Source organism: Macrosteles quadrilineatus, unplaced genomic scaffold (genome assembly GCF_028750875.1).
Source record: "Macrosteles quadrilineatus isolate MER2022 unplaced genomic scaffold, UCM_ALF_1.0 Scaffold_7__1_contigs__length_78375512, whole genome shotgun sequence".
In the NCBI taxonomy this organism is placed as follows: Eukaryota; Metazoa; Arthropoda; class Insecta; order Hemiptera; family Cicadellidae; genus Macrosteles; species Macrosteles quadrilineatus.
Window position 1 is genome coordinate 73,556,005 of NW_026542600.1, and position 25,160 is coordinate 73,581,164.

Sequence of the window (25,160 nt, forward strand, 5' to 3'; positions counted from 1 at the left end):
TCAACACACTGTACAAGCAACCTACAACAGTTTATTTTCGGTTATGGTTTTTTGATACATTTATTTTTTTAATCCTATATACTTGACATTTGGAGGATATAACACTTTTTACCTTCCCGTTAGCACCAAATATATAGATACTCGTTAAATCTAATGTTATTGAAATGGGAAATAACTATATGTCTTGTTTATGGAAATATTTTAGTAAAAGATTTAGCAAATTGAAATTCGCTTAGTCTGCAGGTTTGCTGCAGTGGGGGTTTGGTTATAAAATGAGGTAGAATACCTCACTTTGCAGTCACCTCCTTTTGCCTTTATTTTATAACTAAAACTTATAAGGTTTCAGCTATTTTTATTGGATCTTTTTGAATATGGTGTTGTTTGATAAGAAATTGAAATACTAAATAAAAGTGTACTTTAAATTTTTTCATAATTAGCCTAAATATCATAATCAACAATTTGTTAGTAATTTAAATTACGAATATTAAAATGGCAGCCATTTAAAAAAGATTTTACTGGACCAAGTAATATATATATATGTTTATATATACAGCATTTAAAAACAGATGTTTGTACTGGTTAATTAATTGAGCCTTGGTTTATATCTATTTTCTAACAAAACAGTTTCATTATGTTCTGTGGGAAGAATACCTAGATATAAAAATATTGATGTAGAAAATACAAATGGTGGATATTTGATTGACAAAGCAATTATGTAAAAGGTTGTATTCTTGTTTTCTCTTTATTTTGACTCATAGGAACTATTTTCCGGTTTTTACCGTTTACTTGAGCCCCCCACACTCCACACACTATCGAAGAGTTTGCCGGACCTGACCATGACGACTGACCCAACATCTAACCGGGTGTTTCCCACACACTCAGGGGGCAGTGCCGAGCTTTACCTATGGGCGGACGGGGTCAACTACACACAGCACACAGCGCGAGCACGTCAAGGACAAGTAAGTGAGCACCATGCTGTCTCTGTCTGTCTGCATAAATACTCGTTACAAAACGCGTGCTCCTTGATGTACAGTATTTAATTTAAATTCTGTAGTAAGAATAGCTTTAAACTTAACGATATTTTAAAAACTAGTGAACATTTCACATATATACAGCTGACTCCTGACCCTCGTAAAGAGTTAACCCTAGGTCCTTGGGGGGGGGGGGAGCTTAAGCCCCCAAAGCCCCCCCCCTGGGTGTGCCACTAAACTTTTGATTACTTGGCAGGTGAGAAGTATAGCCATTTAGGAACCCTACTATATTAAACTCTTATAAATTATTAATGTATGCCCATGTAGCACAGATGGTTGGGCCAACGTTGGCCAACTGTGGGACAGTTGGTCGATGGTTGGTTGGAGCTTCCACAACCAACCAACCGTTGTCCAACTGTATATCTCGTAGTTGGGCCAACCAATATTTACAACTGTGGACCAACATTGGTTCATTGTTAATGAAATACATTAATATGCATTGCTGGGTATCATACATCAAGCCAACCGTTGTCCAACCGTTTTTCACTCCGTTGGACCAACAAAAGATACTTTTGTTGGACCAACGATGGTCCATAGTTGAGTTTACACGACTTTCATTCTCTGGGTCTAGCTTTCACAACATAATTATAATAAAATATCTGGTTTTACAATACCTTTATCAGTTCCAAAAGTTTCCAAAAGTTTTTGGAACTGATAAAGGTATTGTAAAACCAGATATTTTATACAGTTCCGGGGCTACAACAATGAATTTTAATAATTATAATAATGCAAATATTTTTTAAAATAATATTCTTTAACTTATTTGCAACAATTTAAGGGGAAAGAGTAATTAATCATATAACAGGCAATTATAATAGCATTAATAATCTAACAGTAATTAATTAATATATATTCAAATACCAGTATCCTCTCTAACTAAAAAAAAAAAAAAAAACTACTTATGATGCCTTAACAGATTAACAGAATCATATTATACTGTGTAGTATCAAAAATGTTTGAAGTATTGCGACCATTGCAACTGTCGGCTACTCTTTCACCACTTGAAAACTCTCTATATCAACAATCACAGATAGCTCAGTGGTAAAGTAAGAGGCTCATAAGTCGAAGGACCCGGGTTCGAGACCCGTCTGGGCCGAAAAATTTTGTTCTAGCTTTTTTTCAAAATTTGTTTTTATGAACTATTAATCAATTTACTCAACTAATAATTATGCTTTTCGTACTAAATCTTTATTATTTTGAGTGAAATAAAACGGTTGGTCAATGGTTGGATGGAAAACAGTTTAAAGAGGTGACATTTCTACCGTTGGCCAACTGTGTGGCTCCACAATTTACCAACGTTGGCCCAACCATCTGTGCTACATGGGTGGTTAAGCCATTGACTATATAACACTAGTAGAAGAACATACATAGAATTATGTATTTTTGAATTGTCCATGTACAAATTGCCGTGGAAATAAATGAAATGAAATGAAATGAACTAGTGTTATAGTCAATGGTTAAGCCTCCAGGCCATTTATATGATAATACTAGCAGTTACCCGGCGCGCGTTGCTGCGCTAACAAAATACATCTGTCTGTGTGAAAAGCATTTTTTTTCTACAAATAAACCAACGATAGTCAGGGATTCCCCTAGTGCCTTATAATGGTGATTGCGAAAGCAAGACACTAAAAAGGAAATTGTAGTTGCTTAAATTCAAAGGGTAATTCGGATGAAATCATCAGTATTCGCGGGATTAAGACTATTTCTCCCTTAAACCTACCACTGATAATTTTTGCTTTAGGCATCATTTTTTTAATCGTTAGTCTGGTAACGTTGCACAGCTTCGGTGGATTTAAGTTTCGCATTATTATCGGAGTTCTTTCTTTTAATGACAGTAATGTCGGCGCAATTTGAAAGTAATTATCAATTTAAATGGTTTTGGCACAATTATTCTTAATACATACAGCACCTCCCTTTTAATCAATTTTTTGTTATGGTTATAGGTACATACATATATAACGTTTTGAAGCATTGGAAAATCATTACTTTTATAGCTACAGAAGGCAGTGGTTTAAGTAGGAGTAGAAGAAGGCAAAAATGAATTACAATTGGTTGGTTTGGTTGGATGGATTGGTTGGTTAAGAAGAGAGAAGTAATGGCTTCAATGGCAATGGCAATGGCAGTGTATTAAAGCCTCAGTGTAACCGGTTGATCTTCTATAATTTAACAAAATTTACCAAGGAGGATCCATGTATTCATATATACATCGCTCGTAAGTTTTTTTTAGCTTTGCTTTATTTTATATTAGGAAAAGTTTTCGCTAAATTCAATCCTGAATGTAACCAGCTTACTTTAGGAAACTCCCCATGAATTTTCCAAGCTAAGTTCCAATTTGACCCAGACCTAGTGGTTGTAATTTGTTAATTTTTTGGGGGCTTGTTACGATTTACTTTATCTCACTAATTAAATGCTATCTCAACATCTAAAGCAATATTATAAACATAATATTTGCCCTGAAACTTAGACCTTTCAAAAACCCATCTCTTGAGTAGAGAAGACATGCCAGGTTGCCCTTAAGAAAAGATCTTTACATTTTCAGTGTCACCAAAGTTCATCGAAATAGGGAAATGTTTCTAAAATGTCTGTTGCACTTTTCTCAAGTTTTATTCCATTTCATAGTACTATGGAGCATTTAACTTACTAACTTAATCATGTAGGCCTAGCCCTCTGTAATTTAGGGTTAGGATTTATACTGGCATAGCCTATGCCTGACTGCCAATATTAAATATCTGAGCTTAAGAACACTTGGAATCTTTGAGCACTGTATGTGGTTTTTACACCATATGGAGTTTGGATAAAAAATTAAGTTAACTTAAATAGGCTGTAGGCCTAATATCACAAACCACTTATTGAGCTAGGTGAGTGATCTAACTTAGGCCTAGCAGTTACAAAGAGATAAGGTTACCAAAATTTGTTGACACTAGATTTAACTTAGACTTTGACCAAACCCTGGGGGCCTGCCCTGGAAAATTATTTTTAAAATAGACACTGAAATTAGCGGGTTTAAGTTAAGCTATCTTGAGAAATATTTTAATTAACCTAGCTTGATATAATGCTAGAAGCTATGCAGTTAAAGTAAGCTTATCCCCTTATAATTAGAATAGGCCTACACTATTAGTATAAGTTTATTAGCAGCTTAGTAAGTGGGTCATTCCATATCAAATCAACAAGGCTCTCAACCTGACCATCTTGGATTTTGATGAAATTTTGCATACTTGTAGTATTTTGAGTCCTGAATCCAAATATGCTTTTTAAAAAAATCTATCTTTTATAGTTTTTATGATATACATATTTGAAAATGGTAAAAATTGGCGTTTTTTACCGTGCGCGCAAATCTAAAATGTTGTCTAGGATGAGTTCTATTGGTCCTATCAAGTTGTACAATGGCTCATTTTAAAGAGGATTCAAATGCCTTTACTCTGATACCAAACTCAACCTACTTTGGTAAAAATTAATTTTTTTTGAAAATTTCAAAATATGTTTTTAAATAAAAATTTAAGATAGTGTTTTTTGAAAAATTTGAAAATTACATATGTTAAAGAATGTAATCTAGTAAGTACATTATAAAAATTTCAAAATGGGATGATGATGGGATCAGCAGTTATGATAAAAATACTTGACTATGGTTCACTGTTTCCAAGCGTTTTGGCGCATACAGCGTGTACGTATTAACCTAAATGTATCATTTAATAAGAGTCTATTAATTATATGATTAAAATTAAAAATATCTGCCTATATTTGAACTATGTATGTCATATTTTGCTATAATATAAACTAAATCTAGCAAATAAACAACATTATTCAAGTTAACAGAGTTTCCGTCAACCTTTGAACATGGGGGCTACTTTGAACAAACTTTCCACTTTTCATTTTTTATTTTTTTTTCATATTAATTTTATCTTTAAATGATAATGTTTATTATAATTTTCTATTCCCAGATAAATACTCTACTTAAAAAAAATATTTAATAGTGCATACTATGGTTCTACAAAAAATTAAAAATACTTATTTTTCACTGAAGTTTTTAAATTTTAGTAAATAAAGTCGTCCAAACTTCCATGTCTACAGCAAACCCAGTAAGTTTATGATTTATGACTTAAAACCATAATTGAATAGCCCATTTATCTGGGATTAAGAAAATACCTGCTTTGATTACTTTATAAGCAGTAATAACTTTAAAAAAAAGAAAGAAAAAATTACCCAATTTGCTGACCCTTACTTATGGCGTCACGACCCTAAGTTCTGGAGCAAAATTTCCCGGACATGAAAAAAAATACTTGGGTTTTAAGTGTTATTTTTTTAAATAATTTTTCTAATGAAAACAGATGTTTTGAGCTTTAGTTATTATTAGCAGCTATAATCCAATTCCTTTATTTGACTGCTATGATATTAAAAAAATACCCTTGCAAAGTTAAAAAATAACCGGACGGACATTTTGAAAATTCTCCGTAACTTTTTTAATTTTTGACATATCAAAATAAAAGTTATACAGAAATGTGGTATGTGGTTTGTGGTATTTAAATCCACAAATCAGTTTTCACTAAAAAAATTTTAATTGTTAAAGTAAGAATACCGGTACATTATTTATACTTATGAGCAGACATTTCCCTAAAAATAAATAATTAGGATATCATGGAATATTATCTATGTATCAATAATAAGGTTACTACAGGATTTAAATAGATTGATCACAGTATATTGTGTGACAAAATTATCAATGCTTGTTTGTCTTTCTCTCTTGTCACGAGAGGAAAGACAGACAAACATGGACCTATGAGTTTTGACTCAGGTTCCTCAGTATTTTCCAGTTGTGTTGCAACGATTTACTGTAATCAATCTTTAAGTCTGCCTTTTCACTAGGCTGGAGACACTAGTCAGCCACTAGATCTGTGCAAAATCACATTGTGAAGCACTTTACGTTTACACTATCAGGTCGCAGCGACCCACCTTGGCAGTAGCGACCCGGTCTTGAGAAGTTGTAATTTGTTTGACAGGTACACAGGTCTAACTTATGTTTGTCAGTCTTTCCTCTTGTCTCAAGACTGAGTCGCTACAGCCGAGGTGGGTCGCTGCGACCTGATGGTGTAAACGTAAAGTGCTTCACAATGTGATTTTGCACAGATCTAGTGGCTGACTAGTGTCTCCAGCCTAGTGAAAAGGCAGACTTAAAGATTGATTACAGTAAATCGTTGCAACACAACTAACTGGAAAAGACTGAGGAACCTGAACCAAAACCCATTGGTCCATGTTTGTTCAAAGGTTGACGGAAACTCTGTTAACTTGAATAATGTTGTTTACTTGCTAGATTTAGTTTATATATAGCAAAATATGACATACATAATTCAAATATAGGCACATATTTTTAATTTTAATCATATAATTAATAGACTCTTATTTAATGATACATTTAGGTTATTAGGCCTACTTGCACGCCGTATGCGCCAAAATGCTTGGAAACAGTGAACCATAGTCAAGTATTTTTATCATAACTGCTGATCCCATTATCATCCCATTTTGAAATTTTTATAATGTACTTACTAGATTACATTCTTTAACATATCTAATTTTCAAATTTTTCAAAAAACACTATCTTAAATTTTTTTTCAAAAACATATTTTGAAATTTTCAAAAAAAATTAATTTTCACCAAAGTAGGTTGAGTTTGGTATCAGATTAAAGGCATTTGAATCCTCTTTAAAATGAGCCATTGTAGGCTACAACTTGATAGGACCAATAGAACTCATCCTAAACAACATTTTAGATTTGCGTGCACGGTAAAAAACGCCAATTTTTACCATTTTCAAATATTTATATCATAAAAACTATAAAAGATAGATTTTTTTAAAAAGCATATTTGGATTCAGGACTCAAAATACTACAAGTATGCAAAATTTCATCAAAATCTAAGATGGTCAGGTTGAAAATAATTTTTTATTGGTTGATTTCATATGGAATGACCCAAGTAGGCTATAGGTCAAAATCCGTTACGTGCCCACAACTCTATTTTTTCCAAAAACTTCTATAGGTAGGCTAACTTATTGAAACCTTTTTTAGGTAATAAATTATGAAAAATACAATAGCCTATTTAGAATAGGTTTTTGATCACACGTTATTTAAAATTGGAGAAAACACACAAAATAGTAGAATATACTCTAGCGTCGCCAGTAGTGGCCTGCGGTTATGAATCACTGTTGACTTTGTGGCAACAATGACATAACAATAATTTTAGTTTAGTTACTTAAAAACAAATGTTAAGCTGTTCGAGAAGTTTGGTTGGGTTAGGTTAGAACAGTGTTATCTAACCTAACCAATCAAACTTACCGGACAACTTAAAATTTGCAGTACAGTAATTAGTTATACCATTGACTATTGGATACAGAAGAAGACATCCCATCTCTATGGATTAGCTGTCGCCAATTTTTTACTAAAAAAGAATGTAGGCTAGTTGTGTGAGCCAGTCACAGATTGCGCTAGAGTCTAAAACTCTATTTTGTACCTTAATTTTTGTTACTGACATACTAGTTGCTGGGTCACAACAGTTGCTATAGCTCATAATAAGTCATTCCACCAGTTTGACTTGGTAAAAACCATCGTGTATTTGGCAGAAATCAGTAATTTAGATCAGCGCAATCTGTATTGTTTATTTTTATGACTTTTCCAATACAATGTGTTTTTTGTTATTTTGGAATAAAGAACTTATGACTTACGTAGGTGGCTCACATCAACTAAGACAAATTTTATTAAAAACCTGGCTACAACTTTAACATGGGGATGGAATGTCTAGTTGTTTTATTAATAGTCAAAGGTTATACTGTAATATTTTATGTCTTTTCTCCAAATTTAGGCTATATAACGTGTGATCAAAAACCTTTTGACGACACGACTATCTTTGCGGATGCAAGCACTCCTGAGGAAGCCAGGGCCAAGGCTGTACAGTCCTTTGAGAAAACCAAGACGTGGTTCAAAGCAAATAAGCTTTGCCTAAATGAAACCAAAACGCAACACATGACCTGCAGTCTAGCTCGGAATCCCATCCCTGATAACCTGCCTGAAGTAAAATTATTAGGCTTCATAATCGACCCCAAACTCACCTGGGAAAAACAAACCATGAAAGTGTGCACCAAGCTATCGAGGACATTGCATCTCTTTAGGAAGCTCAAACCTATGCTGACAAAGCAATACCTACTGACTGTCTACTTTGCTTTGTTCCACAGCCATATCAGCTATGGGTTGGAGGTTTGGGGCCATGCAGCTGGATGTAAGGATATACTTTTGTTACAAAAGAAGGTAGTCAGACTTATTTCGTCCGCTGACTACCACGAACATTGCAGACCTCTTTTTAGTAAACTCAATATCCTTACAGTATACAGCCAGTACATTCTAATCACCCTAAACAACGTAAGGACCAACATCTCTAGTCTTGCATTGAGAGAAGACCAACATGATCACAATACAAGGTCAAAATCCAACCTTGATATCCCTTTCTGCAGACTAAACAAAAAAAAGGACAGCTTTCCTATGTTGGCAATTAGGATGTACAACCGACTGCCACTGTACTTTAAAAACCTTGAGGCCTCAGTTTTCAAAAACGAACTGAGGGAGTGGCTACTGGCAAGACCCTTGTACTCCCTAGATGAGTTTTATAAAATTTGCGTCTAACCTGCCGCCAAACTTGTAAATATGTATATATATATATATTATTATTATTTTTATTTTGACTCAGTCTATCCAGCAAGAGCTGGTCAACGACGTCGAGGGAGTAAGTAAGTAAGTAAGTAAGTACTTTTCCAAAATTTCCAATAAGTTAGGCCTAGGCCTATAGAAGTGTAGGCCTAATTGGAAAAAATAGAGTTGTGGGAACGTAACGGATTTTTACCGCAGCTACGTATTCGTACTTGCTTTACTTTAACCAGCTGTTTGGTATCTCAAAAGAGTAACTCAACTTAAACAAAAGTTTTGTCAAAGTAAAAATGCAAACGTTGTAATTTTTTGGAGATAGCCTAGACGTAGTAGTTTTTTGCAGCCCTCCCATAGCTCAGGCATACCTTTTAAAGCTGTACCGGTACTTGTTCTTTAATCCTCTATCCGCTACGAGTCGCGATCGCGTCTATTTTATCCCTATTTAAAACGCTTAAGTCGATACCTTTTACAGCGCGTCACCATAACAGCCATGACATCAATAATCGTCAGCCGATTTGAATGATTTTTATATAGTGATGAAGGGAAAGAGTCCGTTTATATTTAGAAGGCAGTCGGCAAACCAAAAGTGAAATTTATCCGTTTTATACGTCTTTGGATTTTGTGAATTGTTGCCTTGCTAGTCAGCTGTCGTCTGCCGGCATTGTCTGTTGCCTGACAATTACACTGTTGTAGTATGACAATTAATTCCTATGCAGTGTTTTTGTGGTGTGTGTGAAAATAACGAAAGCTTCGTTGAATCGATGAATCCCTTCTTGATTTTTCATCTGGAAGTAGGGAAATCTGGAATCCTGGACCTGAAGACTTTTACAGTGATACTTCAATTATTGATGTTGAACAGGCAATAAATGAAATTTCCAATTGTAACTTAGGCCTACCCTATCTTTAGAAATTCCAGCACCTCAGGTGAGTCAGCCTCCTAGGCCTAGGCCTACAGTAGACCTAGACAAATTGAAGCTGCAAACATTGCAGTTCCTGAAATTGCACCTAATGATCCTGATGTTCCCCCTGGACCATTAATGGGCCCATAAATGTAAACTTGAATCCTATATGGATAAGAATACATCCACCTGAATGGGAGTTTGATGTAGAGGAAAAGTTTGAAGTAAGACACCCAGGAATTATAAATTGCCCGCCCCGTAGTAGTAACCCTATTGAATACTTCTATCTTTTTTTAATAATCTTATTTGGCTGCTGATAGTTAGGAATACAAATGCCTATGCTAACAAAATTATAAATACATAGAGAAACTCTGGATTGCTTGGGCCTAAGAGTAGGCTAACTAGGTGGGTCGATGTGACTAAGTGGATAAAAAAATATGTTGCACTGGTACTCAATATGGGTTTGATCAAGAAGAAAAATATAACAGACTATTGGAGCAAGTCTAAATCTCAAGCGACACCTTTTTTATCTAGTGTTATGTCCCTAAATAGGTTTGAAGCTATACGGTCGATGGTGCAAGTCAGATCTCTTCGTTTTATTCCTAAAGACCAACCTTACCACGATCCTTGGTATAATGTAAGATTTTTCTTGGATTTAATGAATGCAGCATTCAAGAAATAGGCCTATTTCATTCCAGAACAGAACATATATCTCTTGACAAATCAATGATAGGCATGAAGAATAGGTGTGTTTACATCAAGTATATGCCCAACAAACGACATGACAGATTCGGTATCAAAAAATTTGAAATTTGAGACTGCAAGACTGGGTAGGGATTCAAGAGAGATTCAAAAGATTTATTATACCATTCAGTAATAAATACAATAGGTAACGTCAAAACTATGCTAAAAATAAAACAAACCAATTCATATAATTAAATGAAATGTTCACCATTACAAACCATGCTAAAATTAGTTAATCTCACACAGCAAACATAGCAGCAAACCATGCAGTTATGGCAAAAAAACAAAAGAAAATGAAATTGTGACACATACCTGAGTATATAAATAAAACTACAAATTAAAGCAATGGCCAGCCTTCAGAGTATCATAATATTCAACAGATTTATAAAAAGGATTTGTTTCGAGCCAATCTTTTACAATTTTAGTAAATTTTGACTTCCGCAATGACCAAACACTTTCCGGGAGAGCATTGTAAAACTTGATGCCTGTAATAGGAAAACAGTTATTAGTTTTACTCTATCTATTGCTACTTAAATGTAGCCTACATTACTTCTATTTCTCGTGAGATATGAGTGGACATCCTTGTTACAAACAAGATATTCTATGTCCTTAATAGCTAACAAAGATTGGTAAATATAGACATTCACAACAGTCATAATGCGAAGTTCAGCAAACAAATGTCTACAATGCTCCAGATAGCGAACCTGACATATTACTCGGATAGCCTTTTTTTGATGGAGCAGTACTTTCTGAGCATGCGGGGAGTGACTCCACAGGAGTGTGCTATATACGATATGGGCCTGGAAAAAAGAAAAGAAAGCAAATCTCAAAAAGTTAAAAGGTAGTTCAGACGTCAACTTCCTCAAAATATGTAATACTCTACTTAATTTTACACAAAGTGCACAAAGTGCTGTATGGTCATCCCACGCAAGCTCCGAATCCAGGGTGAAACCTAGCAGTCTTACAGACTCATCACTGGAAACATTTGTATTAAGGCTAAACATGATTTCTTGAGTTTTGGCCGCATTCAAATGTTTTACACATTGAGCTTTATCCTGGCAAGGGCTTTTTAGAAGGCCAAGATGGAGATGACCCTTTTACACAATTTAAGGTAGTTATGCATTTGATGAGAAAGTGTAGTTTGTTAGGAAAGGGATGCCATTTGTTCATAGACAATCAACTTACTATACTAAGCTACTGGTTACACAAAAGTTATTAGATCACAAAACATAGGCCTACCTAACTGGCACAGTAAATAAAAAGTCAAACCTTTAAAAAAAGGTAATTGAAACTAAATCAGAACCCTTGCAAAAAGCATTTATTTTGGGGGAAAAGACATTTTATTGGTAGGTTACAAGCAGAAAGAAAAACGGAAACCTGTATATTTGATTACTACTGGCTGTAAAGACGACATTGTAACGAGTAAGAGTGCTAGACAAAAAGGTAAGCCAATTCTAATCCATAAGTAGGTACAACCTAAACATTGGAGAGTGGACTCAAAAGATAAATCTATTTACCATGTATCAGGTCCCAGGCAAACAAAAATATACTGGAAGAGAATTTATGACATTACGGAAATGGCACTTTTTTGACGCATGGATTCTCTATTCCAAAAATACAGACAAGCCACTGAATAGGCATGACTTTATTGTAAGTATAGAGTCTCTAATTGAGGGGGATGAAGTTTCTGTCCAGCAAGATGAGAACCCCATGCCTGGCCCTGGAGGGGATAACGGTCTTATACTTACTCGGGTTCCAGGTGTAAAACTCTGTAGATGTCTTGTGTGTTCTGCTAAAGGCAAAAAGTCTAGAAGCCATTTTTACTGCCCAGGCTGCAATGGGGGAGTACATCCCGCATGTTTCCACAAAATGAACCACTTTTGGATACCAACCATTAGAGGGTGGCCTAGTTTGAATGACAGGGCAGCAGCGGGGAGTGATTCTGACTAGTTTCGCGCTGATTCTGACTTAGTATGCGCTGAATAATTTATTATGACTTTTTCAAGTTTTATTTGGACCTTTTATGTAAATAGATTTTATTTTTAGCATAAGGAAGTAAAATGTTTAGATGACAAAATGACTTTTAGCGCAAAAAGTGAAGAATATAAATGAGAAGCGCACAATTTGTTTTTTACCTATCGGATTGATACTCTTTGTTACATTTAAACTATAAGTTATATATACCATTCTTTTCAGCCTAAAATTGTGCTTCTTTTATTTGTAATCTGAAATTCCTAATTTCAGTGTTAAATTCAGTGTTTAAGCCTATGTTAATCCAGGGGGAGGGGGGGTATGTCCCGATTTTCCCCTAACCTAAGGTGGCAACCCTGCACACAAGGTATAAAATAAATTGAACTAATAAGTTATTGTTTTAAGCCTCTGGGGACATCAAAAAGTAATTCCGGGGCCTAGGGCTTACCGTGCCACCTACGATAATAGCTACTTCCCTAGGGAAATGAGCTAAAGTTATAAGAAGTACACTTCTTAAGTTAATCAGCACGTTGATTTACATTTGAGAAAAGGTTCTACTCAATTTGATTGTTTGCTAAATTTCCGGTACTTTAGTATTATACGGAGGTCACTTATTTTACAGCTCGCTGCGGCGGTTATGTTAGGTTGGGTTATCATAAATATGTTTGTAGGACTTTCCTCGTGTATTTATAAATCGAAGGATACCAGATGAGTCATACCGGTACTTTCTATGATAACCCAACCTAACCGCTGTGGCATGCTTTATAAGGGTGGGCTGACAATGGGCGGAATAATACTAAAGTACCAAATTTCCTAAGTAAATTAAAGGTTGATGCCAGATGTAACCCTGGCTCAGTGCTCTAGTCCCTATGTAGGTTTAGGTTACGGTAGTCAATTTACTTGATCTTATCGTAGAATACTGATAGCCTAGCCAGAACCCAAAAACAGAATTGAAACAGAAAAATCAATGATGTCTTGAACAGTGCCTCATGTATTTTATGAACCGGTTAATCAAGTTAACATGTTGTTTTTTTCAGGGAAGGAAAAAATGACTATCTTAGGTGTTGATCCAAGTTCACCGCCATTGAAGAGAATACGACTCTGCCAAGAAGTTGCAGACACTCATTACAAATATTGTTATCCTATGGCAACGCCAATAGATGCAGGTATGGGCTTGTGACTACATAGTTTTATTTTTTAATTAAATTACCTAAGGTTCGATGGGGAAGATGCAGAATTTATTTACAATGTCTTTACAATGTCAAGAATTTACATATCAAGCCTAGGTAGTAAAGTACTTTAGATTTTCCTTGCCAATGTCTACTAATCACCTATAAAGTCCGCCAGTAATCGCCAAATGTTTATTCTCCTCATGGATATCACTGTAATCTCAAGAAATCACGGATGTTAGGCCTACAACGAATGCTGGGTATGATGACACTTAAGTAGTTCCACAACCACAGAAAATAACCACACAAATATTGATACGATTGAATGAAATTCTCACAACGGTGCTGTTATTCTGAAGTTTAGTTTTTTGTAAGGCAATCATTGTTTCAAACTGACCCTAAAATAAATAACTGTGAACGGCTTTCACAATCTAAAAAGGTTTAAGTTACATTTTATTCTTTTGAATTGTTTTGTGTGTTAATTTTGATTCTTAAAACGCTTTATAATGTACAGGCAGGTTACAAGTAAGCCAGTTCCCTATTTTTTTTTCTCAAAAAGTTTTAATTTAGTAATTTTGAACCTTGAAAACCTGAAATTGTTCTTGAATTACATGCCCGGTCTATTTTAATTTTGTAATCCCTGACTCTAATCTATGTTCACCATGCAGTATGGTGTGTCCACAAGTTATGTATTTCAAATGGTGGTTTCAGCAATACAAGCTGTCCTACAAGCCTCAGAACTTGTGCTACGTTTATGTTATCAAATTTTGGATTGTGTCGATCTTACAAACTTTTTTTATTGGACAACAAATTCTTTTTAATTTTTAATAATAATTTATCCTGAGATACATAGGTAGCCTACTGATAATTATTATAATGTTTGCTGACCCATGGGTAGATCAAGTGCTTAAAGCCGTCTAGTTTGGCAGAAACAGTAATTCAAATTGTTTTTAGTTTTCAATTAGTCTGATTTTAAAAACAAACAAATGTTTAATTAATGAAATCATATATAGTTTTTAAGATTTTGGTAGCCTACCAAAATTATGACAAGTCCTGGTTATTCATTGATATCATACAAATTTACCAAAATATGACTTTAAAAAAATACATTTGTTAAAAGTATAAAAATATAATTTTTTAATAAATAATTACAGTAGAGTCCTGCTATTATGAAAATCTGCATATCCTAAATTAAACTTTGAAAACTGTAAATTTTGTTTAAGGCATTAGTACAAAGCCAACTATGTCACTAGGGCCTATGAAGATCATCAAAGCTAGTGATGTTGTTGAAAAAGCTTTAAATGTTGCCGCGAACATTAAAGCAGCTAGCAATATTGCCATAAATTTCACTGAAGATAGCATTATCAATGTTGGTGATGTTGGGGGAGCGAGCTAATCTAGTGATTAGAGCACGGGACTTTGGTGCTTGAGGTCCCGGGTTCAAATCCCGCCCAATCACCAATGGATTTTTTCTAAGTGATAATGCCGCAATTAGGTCTAGTCTGAAGTAATGTGAGAAACAATCCCGGACTCGTGCCTAGCGTCCTAGGGCAAAAAAAAATGTTGGTGATGTTATTAATAATGCTGAGGACGTTGAAGAATCTAATGGTGATTTCATGAATGTTAGCAAGCCTATCAAATCGCCGCTAACATTGGTGATGTTATTGGTGTTGCCTGAAATTTCCTAAAATCAAGTGATAATGTTTGCAAACGTCAACAAAGCTGTATCTCCAGAAACAGTGTCAAATCAGCTCTTGTAGATGAGAAGGTAACAAAGGAAGTCAGGAAAGGAGCCAAATGAGTCAATTCCTTTTGTAGAACCTGTCCGGATCATCGTGCAATGTGCCTGGATTGCTTCAACAACAAGCATCAGTAATAAGTAGGCCTACTGGACTGTTTAAAAGTTATCAAAACATAATTTTAATTTAATTAAATGGGTTTCAAAATGCAATACAAATGGCTTGGTTTTTTTTCAACTTAAGGGTTACGGCTGAACTCCTCAAAATAAGGGCAGATAAGTATTATTCTAATTTTCTTTGGACAGTTTCTATGAGTTTAAATAACCAACAAACATAGACGTATCAGATTATTACCATAAAATATTACTTTAATTCTTAAAGTGACTGTAAATCTATTCTAACTCTGTGTAACAATAATTTAAACAATTATTATCAAATATACATTTTTATAATTTTTTGTCTAGATTTGTGTTCTTGATTTTTTTTTTTTACAAAGGGACGTGTGAGGCATTGGCATTCAAAACATTTTTTACTGTAATGGTTTTTGTCCTGAATAAAATTTCAGTCCTTAAATCTTGCAAATATTAAAAAACTTAACTTTGTAAAATTGATTATTGAATTTTTCTTATCTATGAGTAGTGATATTTAAAACACATTGTTATACAATATGATTTGAGACCATGTATTTGTGTGTAAGTTTTTAAAGGTTTCTTTCTTTGCTTTCTCCATAACCAACCAAAGTGGCAGTGTATGTAGGCATTATATGTATGAATTTAATACTACAAAAGATAAAAAAGTTAAAGCTGGAAATCTTGGAAAAGTTTCATGAGTCGGTTTTGTTCAGTAAGTCTAGGTTGAGAAAATTAATTTATGTGAATGATAAAGTTTTATATGTAGAGTAATAAAAAATATTTTTAGATTGTATTTTTATAGAATTAGTTGCTGCTTGGGTTTTAATTGAGGATCTGCAGTGATTCAAGCCTTTGAATGATATATATACTGGGTGGCGCATAAAGAACGCATGGATTTGAGTTGAGTGGTGAGAGCAATAAAAGCGTCCGTGGAGGGACTGGGACTGGTTGTTTTGTAGGTTAGAGCGTCCAGTTTTAGTAGTAATGGTACAATCGACCTGGCGCATCGCGTTTTTGCTGTAGAACATTTATTCAAAAATAATGAATCTGATATAACTGTTCAATGGCTTCTCCGTGCACAGTTCAATGGTTCAAAACAAAATCCGATCGCAACACAATACTTTGTTGGATAGCTTCTTTTCGCACAACTGAATCAGTTATGAAGCAGAAGTGGTTTGGTTGTCCTTGCACGGCCCGAAATCCACAAAATGTCGACAGAGTAAGGGCGTCTGTTACACTTGGCGATGCGCTCCAACTGTGTGCTTGTCTTGACGCTCGTTGCAGGGCAACCTGAAAGATGAGTTAACATTTCATCCTTACAAAATTATGATCGTACAGAAGATTTATGAACGTGATTACGAAAATGGAAACTGTTTAGAGAGAATGGTTGATGTTCTCACCACTGATGGCGTTTTGTGTATGATGTTAATGATGGAGCGCAGTTTCATTTGGATAGTTATGTCAATAAGCAAAACTGGCACTATTTGGCAGCAGAAGACCCAAAAGAATCGCATCAAAAACCACTGCACGATTTGAAACTTAACGTTTGGTGTAGCTTTCGTTATTTTTGGGCCTTACCGTACTTTTTTCAGGACTCGCAGAACATTGAACTTTGTGCAGAAAAGCCGTTGAACAGTTTTAACAGATTTAATTACTTTCGAATAAATGTTCTACCGCAAAAATGCGATGTACCACGGACCACTGCACCATTGCTACTAAAACTGGACACCATAACCTACAAAACAACCAGGCCCAGTCCCTCCACTACGCTCCTTTTGCTCTCACCACTCAACTCAAATCCATGCGTTCTTTATGCGCCACCCAGTATATAATGAGGATATTATGGTAATGTACAATCCTAAGATGTTTAAACTTTTATTACATTAAGTTTGAGGTTTTTAAAGACCTTGGGATTCCGAAGTGATGGCAACATCTTTAGCGAAAATTAATCTGAACAAACGACAATGTTGCCTGTTTTTCTGGTATTGCTGAGATATTGTAAAAGGGACGTTTTGCTGTTTGATGAAAAAGTGTAGGCCTACGTATTACTATACTAAAAAAAAAAGAACAACAAGAACGGAGACACCGCTGTCTGGTATAGAAGTTGGTTCCAAGGATACAGAAAACTTCACATCTTGAAGTTAAGTACAAGACGAATGATTCACCGATGCATTCATCAAGTTTTTGCATGAGAAAGTGTTTGTCTCATAATCACTAGTTCCTGTAAATTTTATGTGTTTGCTTGCTAACCTATTTTTACACTATGTATGGGTATAGTTAATCTTTGCTCACTTTTTCCTTTGTATGATGTGCCTGCTTATTGTGTCTATTCTTTTGCTTCTTTTCTGTATGTTAACAACATTTTAAGTGTTAGAAAATTGATTTTATCTAATGTTAAATTCAATATGTTAAATTGTAGGCCTATGGGCCTGCATACATTTTTACACTAGATACTACATTGTTTGCTGAATAGACATCTAAACAAAGGATCATTTTGCAGTAAATGTTTTAGTCCTCACATAGATACAGATCCAAGTAAGTTACTTGAAAAAAGGCTGTTTAGTTGAACTTATATCCAAGAGATTGAGATTGGAAATATTGTGAAATGTTGAAAGTTACCAGATCAATTATTGTATGGCTTGTAGAGGTAGTTGTTCAATACAATTTTGTGGTGAATAAGCAATGCCACGGATTACGGATCTCTGGCAGCGATGTTTTGGATTGGCATCCGGATGCTGCCACCTAAAATTGATCAGTACAGAATCAGAATCAGAATCATCATTTATTGTCTTTCAGCATTACATACATGCAATAGACAGTGTCATTTTACATGCAAAATAAATAAAAAAAAATACATAACATACAATTTGTAACAGATAGGCTTATAACTATAATACTGATTTAAAATTTAACAGAATGCTCTTTATAAAATTCGTCTAGGCTGTAAAAAGGATTTTGGATCAGCCAGTCATACAACCTTTTTTTAAACACTTTAAGCTCCAGAAATTTATTAATAGTGCATGTTCTAGTAATCCAGCTAATATCGCTAAATAGTGCATGTTCTAGTTATTCAGCTAATATTACTGAATAGTGCATGTTCTAGTTATTCAGCTAATATCACTTAATAGTGCATTTTGTAGTTATTCAGCTAATATCACTGAATAGTCATGTTGTAGTCATTCAGCTAATATCACTGGATAGTGCATGTTCTAGTTATTCAGCTAATATCACTGAATAGTCATGTTGTAGTCATTCAGCTAATATCACTGGATATAGTGCATGTTCTAGTTATTCAGCTAATATCACTGAATAGTTCATTTTGTAGTTATTCAGCTAATATCACTGAATAGTCATGTTGTAGTCATTCAGCTAATATCACTGAATAGTGCATTTTGTAGTCATTCAGCTAATATCACTGAATAGTGCATTTTGTAGTCATTCAGCTAATATCACTGAATAGTGCATATTCTAGTTATTCAGCTAATATCACTGAATAGTGCATTTTGTAGTCATTCAACTAATATCACTGAATAGTGCATATTCTAGTCATTCAGCTAATATCACTGAATAGTCATGTTGTAGTCATTCAGTTAATATCACTGGATAGTGGATGTTCTAGTTATTCAGCTAATATCACTGAATAGTGCATGTTGTAGTCATTCAGCTAATATCACCGGATAGTGAATGTTCTAGTTATTCAGCTAATATCACTGAATAGTGCATTTTGTAGTCATTCAGCTAATATCACTGAATAGTGCATATTCTAGTTATTCAGCTAATATCACTGAATAGTGCATTTTGTAGTCATTCAGCTAATATCACTGAATAGTGCATTTTGTAGTCATTCAGCTAATATCACTGAATAGTGCATTTTGTAGTCATTCAGCTAATATCACTGAATAGTGCATATTCTAGTTATTCAGCTAATATCACTGAATAGTGCATTTTGTAGTCATTCAACTAATATCACTGAATAGTCATGTTGTAGTCATTCAGTTAATATCACTGGATAGTGCATGTTCTAGTTATTCAGCTAATATCACTGAATAGTGCATTTTGTAGTCATTCACCTAATATCACTGAATAGTGCATTTTGTAGTCATTCAGCTAATATCACTGAATAGTGCATGTTCTAGTTATTCAGCTAATATCACTGAATAGTGCATTTGGTAGTCATTCAGCTAATATCACTGCATAGTGCATGTTGTAATAATTAAGCTATTATTATTTAATACTACAATATATTTATTGCTATATAGAAAAAATAAATTATAATACTGTATTATATCTACTACCTTAATGTTTGGATCCTTTTGTATGTTGCACCTTTGTTGAAATATTTTAAATTTTATGTATTTTACTTGGTAAAATGCATGGTTTTACCAAGTGTTTTCAGCTTTTGCACATAAAGCAGCTAATAGAAATTATTTAGATTGCATCCCATTTTTATCTTGTCAGAATTTTATTTGCTATACATTTTTTATTCAAACTCAATTGACTAATAATCCGAACCAAGTATAGTGAGTGCAAGTTAATTTACTGAAATAAGCTAGTTTACATAATTTTCTGTCAGTCAGTTCCAATCAATACATCTTTATTTAACTAACCTTTCTTCCAGTTGATACTAGATTTGAAGGCGCTCTGCTGATTTGTTGAGGTGTGGGTTTAAAGTGTAAAACCTTTTGCTTAAACAAGCAGATAGTTTACAAACACGGGGTTGGCGATTAACTTGACTAAAGATGAGTTGTATGATTACTTTTTGAGGATTATTGCGGACATTTTCTATAGTGATCAGTAAAAAACAAAGTTTACACGTTTCAGGATCTGGGATCGATTGATTAATTAAAATATAAGTATCAATCAAGATATACTTATTGGAACTTTTTGACAGACAAATGAGTAACCTAGCTTAATACAAACTGTCGGAGATAGTAGCCTATAACTTTATTGTATTTGATTGTTGAACGTATTTTGGTATGATTTTATTTTAAATGAGTTGCAGGTTTCAGCCTTCTCTTGTTTGGTCGGGACATTCATTCTTAACTTACTTAACATCTAAATTTGTTCTTATGGTAGCTGTCACAATTTTTCTCTAATTTACGTAAATGGAAATATATCATTGTTGCAGACTTGTAGTAACGTTTTTGTAGTTAAGCCAATTTACAAAATAACATATATTTTTAGGGAATTTAATTTACAATTGTCACCTTTCCCAGCTTTTTGACCACTATACCAATTGTGATTTCAAGCAAGGACAGTGCATTGTCTTGTAAGGGATTCATTATAAGAAAACAAATTTATACTTTACATTGAGATATTTTTTTTCAGATAATTTGACAGGAACTATTTCTAATGTTCCATTTATACAGTATTCTACTGGATAACTTTTATTAAATCAGAACTCCCCTCTTACTTCTTCCTTATAATTTTTATTTGTTGAAATTCACCTCCTCCCGTTAGGTGCATGAGAACTTCAATATTTTTGGCAAATATTTGCAATTCATTAACTATATTCAGTATGTTCCTATGTATACATAATCATATATACTTACTAACTCAATGGTAAGTATATAAAATAACAAATTGGTAAGCATAATTATTTACGTATAAGCCAATAATCCATCTAAAATATTTATGCAGTAGTTTTAATCCAACATTTTAGTATTCTGTGCAAGTTTCACGACATTTAACATTTCTGGTTATATTTTCAGAAAAGCCTGCGGCGAAGATTATGTAATCCAGTTCTTCTATCTTCAAAACATTGGATCTTTCCCTCGTAGTCCAAAGGATGCCTCAAGGAACCTCTATGTCAAATCGAAGAAGATATTATTTGTTGACTGAGGAACAGTATATCAGGAAAATGGACACCCTGAAAAAACTTTTCCAAATGGTCATCATCAACAAATATTTTAAAAAAACTAGAAGAAGCAGAAGTAAACCTCAGACCACGAGACCATCACAAATAGCTAACCCAAACTCCATAATACCACTCCGCTCTAAATATAAAAAGAGCCCTGGTTTAACCTGTTTGCCCCTCTGTAGGTTATGTAGTGAATGTAGCCAAGAAATTTCAGGTTTATTCTTAAGAGTCTTCACCACCCTTGGGGTGGTTGCGTTTTGTGGGTATGGCCTTGGGGGGGGGGATGTTTAGACAGGCAGGTAGCTCGGGGTCATTAGGTGCGCCAATCTGAAAACATCGTACACAAACGACTACTAAAGACACGACTCCGCACCTACACACACACAGCGGCAAACTTCTCTACCTTTGGACATTGAGCCGCACATTTGGATTTTAATCACTAGCATCACTGCTCTTCTTATTTAGATAATTTCTTCTCTTTGAGAACCAACCAGAGTGGATCAATATGTTGTTATATATTTGAATTGCTTTAATGATGTTATCATGAAAAATAATTATTATTTCAAACATTTTAGCCTCTGGATTGCTTACATATAATTGCTAAGGTAAGCCTTTACAATAGCAATTATTATAGGGGCTTAGCCACGAAAACAAGACAAATAAAAATAACATTTTTACCTACGACCCTTTTTTTGAAGTAGCCGTTTCAGTTCAGTTCTAAGAATTGAAAAGTTTCACACAACAGCATTTTTTACTTTCATAACCGCATAGTTTTACTCATAACAACACGAGTAACGGACTAATGAGGTTCAAGGATTGAGAAGAAGAGAAATTGTAATGATTTGAATTTCAATTAATCAGTTCTTCACACCAATTTAATTGTTGAGTGGTGCAATTAGTGTTTGGTACAATGAGCGCGTTCTGGGAACATGTACCGGTGCACCGGTGCCGCGCTGGTGCAAAAAATGTGTCGTTCTGGCACCCAACCGACTAAGTTGTGATTTCCTACATTTCAATAATCGGGTGAGCCAGAAGGGCTCCCCGCTTGTTTCCTGACTTAGCCAAGCATTATTCAACTTATTTTCCACATAAATACAATTTATAATAACTTATCCAATGCATCAGTAGAGCAGGTCCAATAATTTTTTTCTTGTTCTCGGGGCAGCTGTAGAAGAAGTAGCAGACAGCTATTTCCTCTTTTTCCTCCACCGGTGCAAGATTTATGCACCGGAGAAATTGTACGGTGCATAATACACCGGCGGCCTCTGATTGGTCAGTTTCTTGGACAACAGCTTGCAGCTAAGGCAAGATGGCGGGTCCATAGAATAATGTTCATCAGTTTTATAGGTTATATTACGTAATGAGTGAATAATTTGTTCAATTCGATATTACGTAATAAACAAATAATTTTCAAATAATTTATTACGTGAGGGCAAGTCTGTTTGTTTGATTTAAATATTATAAAGCAAATAGTAGGTGGATGTGTAAATCATAATCCAATGTGTACCGTAAACCGGTGATTAACCGTTCTGGGATACCAAGACTCTTGCCCCAGGGCGGTACCGGTGAGTAATTCACCGGTTAATGTGCATCGGTACTTAGTCCCAGAACGTGCCCAATGTTTCGTTGCATCACTGTCAGTGACAATCAGAGGTTATAAACAAAAACATAACCTCTCTTATGCTCTATGGGCTGGAGCATGGCCGCTTTTAACTCCAGGCCGCGGCCTTCGAAGTGGCAACGTCGCAAGTGGTGTTGTAACAGCTGTTTTGTTTGAAAGCAGCTAATGGTATTTGTGTATTTATGAATGATTGGTTACTGGACTATGACAATATTGACTCCACTTAAAATGATATAATTTTTAATTCATATTGTGTTTCGGTTTTATTTTCAATATTTTAATAAATTTATGTTCATAAATTTAAATTAATAGAGTGCGAATTAATGAGCTGGTGTTACCTGTCTGCCATGTTATCTTGTGGGACGTCTGTCACGTTAAAGGTGGTCGTGGCTGGAGTGTGTCATTGTGTCAAGGTCAACCAATGACAATACGTAAACAATGGCCTGACCTGACATTTTGCAAGCGGCTAGTAGTACACAATAGCCGTATGAATCAAGCCGAAACATGGTTTATTTAGCTGCTTCAAGCCACATTATTGATCAATTTTTTTTTTAATTTTTTTATTTGATTTATTTGAGTTACTGCGCCATTCTACTACCTTACATTGTTTAAAACGAATTTCAAATTGTTTCTATAGCTTTGGGTAAACAATACTTAAAATAAAAATACATCTATTTGAGATGCACTTAAGTATTTTACATACTTTGACTACAAGAAAACACTTTTTCCAAACTCAGTAACGACAAATAGTATCGAAAGCAGCTAAAGAAAAGGACATGTTTTGCCCTATTTTAGAGGGGTGGTGAAGACTCTTTAATAGTGGGATTAAGTTGTATAATTTGAATTTTTACTCACTTTAGACATTCAACTGGTCTGTATATAATTTAGCTACTTAAGTTTAAAGATTTATGATTTCTACTCTGTATCAAAATAACTACCAACATCTTTTACAGCCAATCAAATACAAAATTTGATTGTTTTAGTTTTTTAGCGAATTTTCCATATAGGGAATAATCTATTACCGTAGTACTCGTAGTAAGACCTGGACCCAGGACCGATTAAATTTTTGGTTTTGAGGTCCCTTGAGGCAAAAAACACCATCCGTTCAAATTCATTTATATATTTATGTTTCTGTTACCTTGATAACTATAGCAAAAATGATCCGATTATGATGAAATTTGGTACAAACGTTTAAACCTACATTTATTCAAACGAATTTGCGAACCAGCATGATTAGACTATGGGAAAGGGGGTTTATGGGGGGTTTTATTATGGGGTAAAAATAGGGTTTTCCCATTATTGACCCTAAAAACACAAAATTTCACCATTTCTTTTCAAACCATTTTGTAGAGCTTAAAAAAAAATAATTTCGTAAATTGAAGCGTTATTGGCATAATGTTTACGGTGAAAATTCAAAAAAAAATTTAATTTAAAATTTTCATGTTATTCTTATGGGGAATAAGTCAACTGTTGTAGTTTGCTTGTTTATGAACATATTTTGGCCCAATTTGGAAAATACATTAATTTCTTACTAAACTACAGTATTAACATTTTACAAAAAAAAAAAAAATTTTACCCTCCCTGTTGCAGCCAACTTGAGTTCTAGTTAAACAAATTCTATTTAAATAGGGAATAGCCTTAATGCGATATTTTTAAGGAGAAATTTTAGTGTAAATCCAATCAGGCAAATGGAAATTCGCTAAGTCCGCAGGTTTGCTGTGGCAGGGGTATTTTCATCTGTTCGGTGCAAAGTGTGCAGTAATTTATAAGGGTTGAAAATATATGTCTTCATTTGTTTCATTATGAGTATTTGTTTTTCATTGTGTTTGTTTGTAAAGACTTAATCATTATATTTTGCTTTCTTTGGGTCATAATGGTCTTCTTTCTGGCAAGTCGTATTTTTACATCAAATATCTAATGTAGTAACTTGTAACAATTTGTTTTAAGATTGTGATCAGTCTCTGTATTATGTCACAAGACTGAGCAAATAATTTTTTTTTTTAAATTATCTATTATTTGTCACATCTATTTGGAAAGTTTACTTTGAATTTTCATTGGTTCTGTTGTGTTTTCAAAAGATTGAGTCGCATCTTTTTTCTTGTTTTAATCCTAGAACCTCATGGTTGTTGTTCTTTGTCTTTGTTCGATTGTTAGTTTAAAAGTAGGACTTGGCGTTTTCCTCTTTAAAAAGTAGAGACAATTTTGTGTTGATGGTTTTTGAAGTTGATTTATAAGATGGAGAAAGGTCTATTTGTTCCGATACAAAAAGGAAAAAGTGGTTTTCAGTCTTTACCTTAATTATGTATATATTTAAAT

At 34.2% G+C, this 25,160-nt stretch overlaps 1 protein-coding gene across 1 annotated transcript in view; it reads left to right on the forward strand.

Moving 5' to 3' along the window:
- The first annotated feature begins 836 nt into the window (after nt 1–836).
- The window catches only part of LOC128999081 (ubiquitin carboxyl-terminal hydrolase 1-like), a 43,195-nt gene continuing 18,871 nt past the window's right edge, over nt 837–25,160 (forward strand). The window contains exons 1-3 of the mRNA XM_054425437.1: nt 837–1,032; nt 3,115–3,243; nt 13,362–13,490. Coding sequence (XP_054281412.1) covers nt 837–1,032; nt 3,115–3,243; nt 13,362–13,490 — 454 coding nt within the window. The remainder of the gene's footprint in view (nt 1,033–3,114; nt 3,244–13,361; nt 13,491–25,160) is intronic.